Source organism: Nerophis ophidion, linkage group LG10, assembly GCF_033978795.1.
Source record: "Nerophis ophidion isolate RoL-2023_Sa linkage group LG10, RoL_Noph_v1.0, whole genome shotgun sequence".
In the NCBI taxonomy this organism is placed as follows: domain Eukaryota; kingdom Metazoa; phylum Chordata; class Actinopteri; order Syngnathiformes; family Syngnathidae; genus Nerophis; species Nerophis ophidion.
The window spans coordinates 55,935,011-55,946,602 of NC_084620.1; the positions used below are offsets into that span (position 1 = coordinate 55,935,011).

At 42.6% G+C, this 11,592-nt stretch overlaps 1 protein-coding gene across 3 annotated transcripts in view; it reads left to right on the forward strand.

The window, feature by feature from the left end:
• Positions 1-11,592, forward strand: part of rassf3 (Ras association domain family member 3) — a 103,551-nt gene that overhangs the window by 90,786 nt on the left and 1,173 nt on the right. For all 3 annotated transcript variants that reach the window (XM_061914190.1, XM_061914191.1, XM_061914192.1), the window contains 4 exons: positions 3,845-3,952; positions 8,101-8,274; positions 9,989-10,076; positions 10,422-10,537. In XM_061914190.1, coding sequence (XP_061770174.1) covers positions 3,845-3,952; positions 8,101-8,274; positions 9,989-10,076; positions 10,422-10,537 — 486 coding nt within the window. The remainder of the gene's footprint in view (positions 1-3,844; positions 3,953-8,100; positions 8,275-9,988; positions 10,077-10,421; positions 10,538-11,592) is intronic.

Below are 11,592 nucleotides of genomic sequence, written 5' to 3' on the forward strand. Positions count from 1 at the left end.
GTAAACAAAAAGTGAATTAAAGACATGAAAAGCATGAGCAAGTTTTTTTAATGTCATAAACATGGAGCAGCACGGTGGTAGAGGGGTTAGTGCGTTTACCTCACAGTACGAAGGTCCTGGGTTCGATCCTGCTCTCGGGATCTTCCTGTGTGGGGTTTGCATGTTCTCTCCATGACTGCGGCTTCCATTTATCCCATACATTTTTTACCGCTTGTCCCTTTCTGGATCACGAGGGGTGCCGGAGTCTATCTCAGCTGCATTCGGGCGGAAGGCAGTGTACACCCTGGACAAGTCGCCACCCCATCGCAGATAGACAACATTCACACACTAGGGACAATTTAGTGTTGCCAATCGACTTATCCCCAGGTGCATGTCTTTGGAGGTGGGAGGGGCCTATCCACAGGTGCATGTCTTTGGAGTTGGGAGGGGCCTATCCCCAGGTGCATGTCTTTGGAGGCGGGAGTACCCAAAGGGAACCCACGCAGTCACGGGGAGAACATGCAAACTCCACACAGAAAGATCTCGAGCCCGGGATTGAACTCAGGACCTTTGTTCCTCCGACCTCCAAAGACATGCACCTGGGGATAGGCCCCTCCCACATCCATGGCTTCTCTTCATCCGTGACTCACTAGTCCAACAACGCCGGAAATGTGTCCCGTGAAAAAACGTCCGACTGGAACTCTGTGATAACTAAAGCTTCTCGGTTGAATAATGTAAACTCACCACACCGGTATTTTTTAGCGCTTCCATAGAGAACTATAAGTTCGAACTTTATACTAGACTTTATAATAGAAATGACAACAGCAGAGGATGAATGTTCCATAACAAGAAGATCGAGAAAAAGAAGCGTATCGACTACGGAGTCGGCACAGACTCCAGTGGTGGACTTGCGTACATTTTCAGGACTTATGCAGATCTCAAATACACATCAGCAGGTACCAGAAGGTAAAAAAAGTTGTTTGTTTTTTTATAATATTGTGAAACAAAACGCCGAAGTTTATACTAGACTTTATATTAGAAATGGCAACATCAGAGGATGAATGTCCCATAACAAGAAGATCGAGAAAAAGAAGAAGCGTATCGACTCCGGAGTCGGCACAGACTCCAGTGGTGGACTTGCGTACATTTTCAGGACTTATGCAGATCTCAAATACACATCAGCAGTTACCAGAAGGTAAAATAAGTTTTTTTTTTTTTTTATAATATTGTGAAACAAAATGCCAGATAATATGTTTGCTAATGAGTGCCATTTTGTGGTCCTCATACACACACCATAGTAATACTTGTATCTCTGACTACAGTACCCGTAATGGGCCGAAAATCCATCAAGCGGTGCGGCTTCAAAGTCATACTAAAACATTCTGACAGATTTTTGAGCGCCTCATGTAATGTTCTTTATTTTCAATAGAACATTTAAAGTTTTGGTGTTGTTACTGGCGTCATATTGCAGTCTACACGTATCTCTTATGTGTGACTACCATCTACTGGACACACTAATCATTACACCCTGTACAAAATAAAATTGCTTCGAGGTCGGTAAGCGTGACCAGAATTATTCTGTACATTAGGCGCACCGGGTTATAAGGCGCATTGTCAATTTTTTGAGAAAATTAAAGGATTTTAAGTGCGCCTTATAGTCCGGAAAATAGGGCAAGTCTTCAGAATCAGAGTCTCCAAAAGTCTCCACACTATATTTGGCACTCATAGCATTTTTGAAAATGTATATCTAGAGGACTCTTGATTACTCGATAGCGACAAAGTGGCTTAGTATGATCACTTCTACATGGCATAAGAATGGGTATTCTTATGCTCTGGTAGACCAGGTGCATATGAGCCCCATTAAGAGGTGCAGTCACAATGCATACCACCGTGTATTGTACTAAATTGCAGCTATATGCACCGACAGTCCCGCTATGTGCTTATGAACAAGAGCAAAAAATTGTGTGACACATGTTTGTTGTCATGCATTCATTTGTCTGTGGCGGGCCGCTTTAAAAGTAATCAAAATGTATCAATAATGAATGTTTAAACACTACTGACTGAAAGCACCTCCATGTCTCCTCCTGCTGCGTTTTCTCCATATAAGGATCCCATTCCATGCTGTGTGTGTGTGTGTGTGTGTGTGTGTGTGTTTTAATAGAGTAGAGCAGTATGATGCACGATAAAGACCACACATACCGCACATTAAAATACAGAATACACAAATAAGAATGAACTACTTGATTATTACAAACCCCGTTTCCATATGAGTTGGGAAGTTGTGTTAAATGTAAATATAAACGGAATACAACGATTTGCAAATCCTTTTCAACCCATATTCAGTTGAATATGCTACAAAGACAACATATTTGATGTTCAAACTGATAAACTTTTTTTGTTGTTGCAAATAATCATTAACTTTAGAATTTGATGCCAGCAACACGTGACAAAGAAGTTGGGAAAGGTGGCAATAAATACTGATGAAGTTGAGGTATGCTCATCAAACACTTATTTGGAACATCCCACAGGTGTGCAGGCTAATTGGGAACAGGTGGGTGCCATGGTTGGGTATAAAAACAGCTTCCCAAAAAATGAACAGTCTTTCACAAGAAAGGATGGGGCGAGGTACACCCCTTTGTCCACAACTGCGTGAGCAAATAGTCAAACCGTTTAAGAACAACGTTTCTCAAAGTGCAATTGCAAGAAATTTAGGGATTTCAACATCTACGTTCCATAATATCATCAAAAGGTTCAGAGAATCTGTAGAAATCACTCCACGTAAGCGGCATGGCCGGAAACCAACATTGAATGACCATGACCTTCCATCCCTCAGGCGGCACTGTATCAAAAACCGACATCAATCTCTAAAAGATATCACCACATGGGCTCCGGAACACTTCAGAAAACCACTGTCATTTAATACAGTTGGTCGCTACATCTGTAAGTGCAAGTTAAATCTCTACTATGCAAAGCAAAAGCCATTTATCAACAACATTCAGAAACGCCGCCGGCTTCTCTGGGCCTGAAATATTCGATATCGTGGGGAGAAGAAGCGAACCATCCAGACTGTTATCGACGCAAAGTTCAAAAGCCAGCATCTGTGATGGTATGGGGGTGCATTAGTGCCCAAGGCATGGGTAACTTACACATCTGTGAAGGCACCATTAATGCTGAAAGGTACATACAGGTTTTGGAACAACATATGCTGCCATTTAAGCGCCCCTGCTTATTTCAGCAGGACAATGCCAATCCACATTCAGCACGTTTTACAACAGCGTGGCTTCGTAAAAAAAGAGTGCGGGTATACTTTGCTGGCCCACCTGCAGTCCAGACCTTTGTCCCATCAAATATGTGTGGCGCATTATGAAGCGTAAAATACGACAGCGGAGAACCCGGACTGTTGAACGACTGAAGCTCTACATAAAACAAGAATTGGAAAGAATTCCACTTTCAAAGCTTCAACAATTTGTTTCCTCAGTTCCCAAACGTTTATTGAGCGTTGTTAAAAGAAAAGGTGATGTAACACAGTGGTGAACATGCCCTTTCCCAACTACTTGATGAAATTCTACGTTAATTATTATTTGCAAAAAAATAAAATAAAGTTTATGAGTTTGAACATCAAATATGTTGTCTTTGTATCATATTCAACTGCATATGGGTTGAAAAGGATTTGCAAATCATTGTATTCCGTTTATATTTACATCTAACACAATTTCCCAACTCAAACGGGGTTTGTACATGTGGTTCTGGACTATTGTGGTCAAGTGGCAGGTGACATCCGTGCTGCTCGGCGGTCAGTGTTTGTGTAGCAGGGCCTCCCCGCACGTGTTTTTGCCGACTCATCATGTGCTTGTGTTTCTGTCAGGATGTGGAGAAGGACAGGAAGCTGCGCACCGAGTTCAGCCGGGAGGAAATCAAGCAGAAGATTGAGCGGTACAACTCCACGACCAGAGACCACCTGAAAATGACCTTGGTGAGTCGACGATACCCACCGGAATTTTCCATTAGGTCATGAAGGAACACATAAACAGTGCTTTTCTTTCTGTATTTTGGATTGTTTGTCATCACATCAACACGCTGGTATCTTCATCTTCAAGCCTCTGCGCCGCACTCATTTTTCCATCTTGATGTTTGCTCCACATTCCAGACGTCTAATCGCTTGTGCTATTGTTCTGCTGTGCGGGGAGGAAGGTGTCTCGAGTCCTGCTGGCTCCGAATTCCCATTCTTAAAGGAGTACACACATGTTTTCACTTTACACGCACAGATCCAACTTGACTCCCTGCCCTCCTGCAAAAGTACTCCACCAAGGTGTGAGGAGGGGTCAGAATACTATTTAAATACAGCCACTGTTGTACTACAGCATGGGTGTCAAACTCTGGCCCACGGGCCAAGTTTGGCCCGCCATGTAATTTATTTTGGCCCTTGAGACAATATTAAATTAACATTAGAGCTGGCCCGCCGGTATTAAACAGCGGCGGTGCATTCACCGCTAATTCTAATACTTGCCAACCCTCACGATTTTCCCAGGAGACTCCCGAATTTTTAACCGGACAACCATTCTCCCGAATTTCTCCCGATTTCCACTGGGACAACAATATCGGCGGCGTGGCTTAAATGTACTGCTTTTAGCGTCCTCTACAACCTATTGTATTGTCCGCTTTTCCGCCAAACAATCAGCGTGCCGGCCCAGTCACGTAATATATGCGGATTCTACACACACACACACAAGTGAATGCAATGCATACTTGGTCAACAGTCATACAGGTCACACTGAGGGTGGCCTTATAAACAACTTTAACACAAGGACGGCGTGGCACAGTGGGGAAAGTGGCCGTGCGCAACCCGAGCGTCCCTGGTTCAATTCCCACCTAGTACCAACCTCGTCACGTCCGTTGTGTCCTGAGCAAGACACTTCACCCTTGCTCCTGATGGGTGCTGGTTGGCGCCTTGCATGGCAGCTCCCTCCATCTGTTTGTGAATGTGTGTGTGAATGGGTAAATGTGGAAGTAGTGTCAAAGCACTTTGAGTACCTTGAAGGTAGAAAAGCGCTATACAAGTACAACCCATTTATTTAACACTGATACAAATATGCACCACACTGTGAACCCACACCAAACAAGAATGACAAAACACATTTCGGGAGAACATCCGCACTGTAACACAACATCAACACAACAGAACAAACACCCAGACCCCCTTGCAGCACTAACTCTTCCGGGACACAACAAAATATACACCCCGGCTACCAACAAACCTCGATTTTGCATTTCACTATAAAGTTATATAAGCCTTGCCTGTTCAATATTCAATGCAAAACTTGTTTGGGTCCCTATTAAAGGTTAAGTTGTTCAACCATGTTGTTTACCATGAGTTGATTAACGTGGACCCCGACTTAAACAAGTTGAAAAACTTATTCGGGTGTTACCATTTAGTGGTCAAATGTACGGAATATGTACTGAACTGTGCAATCTACTAATAAAAGTATCAATCAATATCAATCAATCAACTTTGGCCCGCGGCTTTGTTCAGTTTAGAATTTTGGCCCAGTCTGTATTTGAGTTTGACACCCCTGTACTACAGGTTTGCATGTATTAAAACACGTGCAAACTTAAAAGCACACGGCTGATCCACTAAGCTTGTGTGCAGAAGATTGCGTCTCTTAAATGAGCAAAATAAAGAGACCAATCAATTTAGCATGTCTGTATTCATGAATGTGCAGAATATACAGTGAGTACCGTATTTTTCGGACTATAAGTCGCAGTTTTTTTCATCGTTTGGTCAGGGGTGCGACTTATACTCAGGAGCGACTTACCGTATTGCCTTGAATTGCCGCCGGGGCATTAATTAATTTAAAACCTCTTCTCACTACGGCGCTTACCAAAGGCATGCGGTAAAGGCAGGCATGCGCTAATTATTTTAAAACCTTTTCTCACTCCGGCACTTACCAAAGGCATGCGGTAAATTTAGGCCTGGACTTATAAATTTGAGTCTGATGTAAGGATACCATCATGAAAAGCACATTTAATAAAAAAAAACATTATGGTCTTTCCTTTACTTATAAATGAAGTCCATGCACAGCTCCTTCTGATCAAAAGCATCGATAACTTGTTTATAGAAGTCTTCCTTATCTTTCTTCAGTTTTAAAAGTCTCTCTGTCTCGATGGAGATCTTCCTTTATTACCTCCTGCTTCGATTGAAAGTCAAGTTTGGAAAACTGTTTTATTTTAGATATGTAATCCTCCATGTTAAAAGTGCAAGCGAGAGGAAAAAATAAACGATCGCTGCTCACTCTTGCTGCTTGTTGTCACTTCTTCTGCAACAGAGTAGTCGCAAGAAGGATCACTAGCGCCCTCTACCACCAGGAGGCGGGAGTCATTTAATGACTCATATTTGACACACGCAGCTACGGTATATAAATAAAACATAGCTGCTTACTGTTCATTTTAGCATACCGTATTCAATAGCTTGGACCTTCAATCCTACTGAATAGCTCTTAATCTTCTTCCCTTTATGCGATTTCAAATGATTGAAATCAGCCTCCTCCATTTTGAAAATGAGGACAGGTGAAGTGTCACTCGTGACGTGACGAGTTTGACCCGGTGGAAATTCTAGGCATATGCTAATTATTAGGCTAAACGAGTTTGACCCCGCGGAAATTCTAGACATGCGCTAATATAAATAATATTTTGCGAAACCGGCGTTAATCCTGAGCCGGCGGTAATGCTAAGCATGCGCTAATTATTTTGCGAAACAAGTTTGTAATTCTAGGCAGGCGCATACTATATACCCGGCGGCAATCCAAGGAAATATGGTATGTGTTAAATTATTAACACATTAATGTAAAATATCAAATAATGTTATTTAGCTAATTCAAGTAAGAGACTAGACATATAAGATTTCATGGGATTTATGGATTAGGAGTGAGAGAGTTAGTTGGTCAAAGGTATAGCATGTTCTATATGTTATAGTTATTTGAATGACTCTTACCATAATATGTTAGGTTAACATAGCAGGCACCTTCTCAGTTGGTTATTTATGCCTCATATAACGTACACTTATTCAGCCTGTTGTTCACTATTCTTTATTTATTTTAAATTGCCTTTTAAATGTCTATTATTGGTGTTGGGTTTTATCAAATAAATTTCCCCGAAAAATGCTACTTATACTCCAGTGCGACTTCTATATGTTTTTTTCCTTCTTTGTTATGCATTTTCGGCAAGTACGACTTTATATAGACTCCCTTTTTAGACCAGGTGATCTGCCGTTTCTTTTCTTTTTCTCCTATGTCCCACTCTCCCTTGTGGAGGGGTCCGGTCCGATCCGGTGGCCATGTACTGCTTGCCTGTGTATCGGCTGGGGACATCTCTGCGCTGCTGATCCGCCTCCGCTTGGGATGGTTTCCTGCTGGCTCCGCTGTGAACGGGACTCTCGCTGCTGTGTTGGATCCGTTTTGGACTGGACTCTCGCGACTGTGTTGGATCCATTATGGATTGAACTTTCACAGTATCATGTTAGACCGGCTCGACATCCATTGCTTTCCTCCTCTCCAAGGTTCTCATAGTCATCATTGTCACCGATGTCCCACTGGGTGTGAGTTTTCCTTGCCCTTATGTGGGCCTACCGAGGATGTCGTAGTGGTTTGTGCAGCCCTTTGAGACACTAGTGATTTAGGGCTGTATAAGTAAACATTGATTGATTGATAATCTGGAGCAATTTATATTCAGAAAAATACGGTACATGCAGTTTGTGTTGTTTTGTGATGTCTGGAATGGTCCACAATCACATCAGCGGGCTAAAAAAAGGTTCTGTTGTCTGGATCGAGACACTGCCGTGTGTGTTTTCTTGCAATAAAGAGCCGCCATGTCGCGTCTCAGCACGTCTGCGTCGCCCCTTTGTCGGTCTGTCAGCTCATCTTCTCTCCGCCGCTATCTTTTGCTTCCTCTTTTCTCAAATCTGGCATCCTGTTGATTTCACATGCCCAGCCGAGCTGTAATGTAGTAACCAGATTAAGAAGAAGCTGTGGGACCTCTGAGGCCATCTGTCCTCAGCTAACTGGACTACACACGTACACACACACACACACACACAGAACTGGCTAAAATAACCTTGTCTGTTCTTAGGGTTCCACTGGTGTGTACACGGGCTTCATTAAGGTCCAAATGGACCTGAGGAGGCCTGTGACGGTGCGGGGGGCTCAGAGGGGATCAGGCGGCGATGCGGCGAGCGAGGCCTTCTATTTGCCGCGAGGAGTCAGCAACACGCTACACATCAGCTCCAGTAACACCGTCAGACAGGTGCTCATCCTTTCACGCCACACACGGATATTTAATGCATGCAGACGTTGATGAATACAAACCCCGTTTCCATATGAGTTGGGAAATTGTGTTAGATGTAAATATAAACAGAATACAATGATTTGCAAATCCTTTTCAACCCATATTCAGTTGAATATGCTACAAAGACAACATATTTGATGTTCAAACTCATAAACTTTTTTTTTTTTGTTGCAAATAATCATTAACTTGAAAATTTGATGCCAGCAACACATGACAAAGAAGTTGGGAAAGGTGGCAATAAATACTGATAAAGTTGAGGAATGCTCATCAAACACTTATTTGTAACATCCCACAGGTGTGCAGGCTAATTGGGAACAGGTGGGTGCCATGATTGGGTAAAAAAACAGCTTCCCAAAAAATGCTCAGTCTTTCACAGGAAAGGAGGGGGTGTGGTACACCCCTTTGTCCACAACTGCATGAGCAAATAGTCAAAAAGTTTAAGAACAACGTTTCTCAAAGTGCAATTGCAAGAAATTTGGGGATTTCAACATCTACGTTCCATAATATCATCAAAATGTTCAGAGAATCTGGAGAAATCACTCCACGTAAGCGGCATGGCCGGAAACCAACATTGAATGACGGTGACCTTCCATCCCTCAGACGGCACTGTATCAAAAACCGACATCAATCTCTAAAGGATATCACCACATGGGCTCAGGAACACTTCAGAAAACCACTGTCACTAATACAGTTCATCGCTACATCTGTAAGTGCAAGTTAAAGCTCTACTATGCAAAGCAAAAGCCATTTATCAACAACATCCAGAAACGCCGCCGGCTTCTCTGGGCCCGAGATCATCTAAGATGGACTGATGCAAAGTGGAAAAGTGTTCTGTGGTCTGACGAGTCCACATTTCAAATAGTTTTTGGAAATATTCGACATGGTGTCATCCGGACCAAAGGGGAAGCGAACCATCCAGACTGTTATCGATGCAAAGTTGAGAAGCCAGCATGTGTGATGGTATGGGGGTGCATTAGTGCCCAAGGCATGGGTAACTTACACATCTGTGAAGGCACCATTAATGCTGAAAGGTACATACAGGTTTTGGAACAACATATGCTGCCATCTAAGCGCCGTCTTTTTCATGGATGCCCCTGCTTATTTCAGCAAGACAATGCCAAGCCACATTCAGCACGTGTTACAACAGCGTGGCTTCGTAAAAAAAGAGTGTGGGTACTTTTCTGGCCCGCCTGCAGTCCAGACCTGTCTCCCATGGAAAATGTGTGGCGCATTATGAAGCGTAAAATACGACAGCGGAGACCCCGGACTGTTGAACGACTGAAGCTCTACATAAAACAAGAATGGGAAAGAATTCCACTTTCAAAGCTCAACAATTAGTTTCCTCAGTTCCCAAACGTTTATTGAGTGTTGTTAAAAGAAAAGGTGATGTAACACAGTGGTGAACATGCCCTTTCCCAACTACTTTGGCACGTGTTGCAGCCATGAAATTCTAAGGTAATTATCATTTGTAAAAAAAAATTAAGTTTATGAGTTTGAACATCAAATATGTTGTCTTTGTAGCATATACAACTGAATATGGGTTGAAAAGGATTTGCAAATCATTGTATTCTGTTTATATTTACATCTAACACAATTTCCCAACTTATATGTAAATGTGATTACGTAAAAAAGATTAATTATTGTGTAAAAATGTTTTTTTTTTTGCTTTTAGGTGATCATGGCACTGCTGAAAAAGTTCACTGTCGCAGACAACCCGGCCAAATACGCCTTATACAAACGCTACCGCCGCGAGGAGCAAGGTAACACATGTTGTGTGTTTTCGTGTGTGTGTGTGTGTGTGTGTGTCCACGGCTCGGGGGTCTCGCCCCATCTCAAATAACACACAGCTGCTGCGGTCAGAGCTTCCAGTAAATCTAAACGTGTATTTAGGAAGTAAAAAAGACAAAAGTTGAGTTGCTTGCAGCTAAGTTAAACACGCTTGCTTTAATGATATGTTTTAACTTTAATAACCTTTTTTTTAAAGAGTTTTTTTCAGGCACTACTAGTAAAAAATGTGCAGTGTCAGCTTGTGTCTTCATGTGTGTGTGTGTGTGTGTGTGTGTGTGTGTGTGTGTGTGTGTGTGCGCGTGTGTGTGCCCCTTCAGTGTACGTGTGCAAGCTGGCCGATGGCGAGCAGCCGCTGTTCCTTCGTCTGGTGGCGGGCCCTGACAACGACACGCTGGGCTTTGTCCTGCGAGAACAACAGACTGGAGAAGTCATGGTAACAATCAGTGATAATACATATTATTGAGTGGCGACTTGTCCAGGGTGTACCCCGCCTTCCGCCCGATTGTAGCTGAGATAGGCGCCAGCGCCCCCCGCGAGCCCAAAAGGGAATAAGCGGTAGAAAATGGATGGATGGATGGATATTATTGAGCAATGGTAATGATAATACCGTATTTCCTTGAATTGTCTACGGGCGCTAATTAATTTAAAACCTCTTCTCAGTCCGGCGCTTACCAAAGGCATGCGGTAAATTTAGGCCTGTGCTTATAAAATTGAGTGTGATGTAAGGATACCATCATGAAAAGCACATTTAATTAAAAAAAACGTTATTATGGTCTTACCTTTACTTATAAATGAAGTCCATGCGCAGCTCCTTCTGATCAAAAGCATCGATAACTTGTTTATAGAAGTCTTCCTTATCTTTCTTCAGTTTTAAAAATTTCTCTATTTCGATGGAGATCTTCCTTTATTACCTCCTGCTTCAATTGAAAGCCCAGTTTAGAAAACTGTTTTATTTTGGATATGTCATCCTCCATGTTAAAAGTGCAAGCGAGAGGAAAAAATTAACTCTTGCTGCTTGTTGTCACTTCTTCTGCAGCCGAGTAGTCGCAAGAATGATCACTAGCGCCCTCTACCACCAGGAGGCGGGAGTCATTAAATGACTCATATTTGACACACGCAGCTACGGTATATCAATAAAACATAGCTGCTTACTGTTCTTTTTAGCATATTCAATAGCTTGGACCTTAAATCCTACTGAATAGCTCTTAATCTTCTTCCCTTTATGCGATTTGAAATGATTGAAATCAGCCTCCTCCATTTTGAAAAGGAGGACAGGTGAAGTGTCACTCGTGACGTGACGAGTTTGACCATGTGGAAATTCTGGGCGTATGCTAATTATTTTGGGAAAGGAGTTTTACCCGGTGGAAATTCAAAATAATATTTTGCGAAACTTTAATCCTGAGCCGGCGGTAATGCTAAGCATGCACTAATTAATTTGCGAAACGAGTTTGACCCGGCAGTAATTCTAGGCAGATCAAGAATATTACA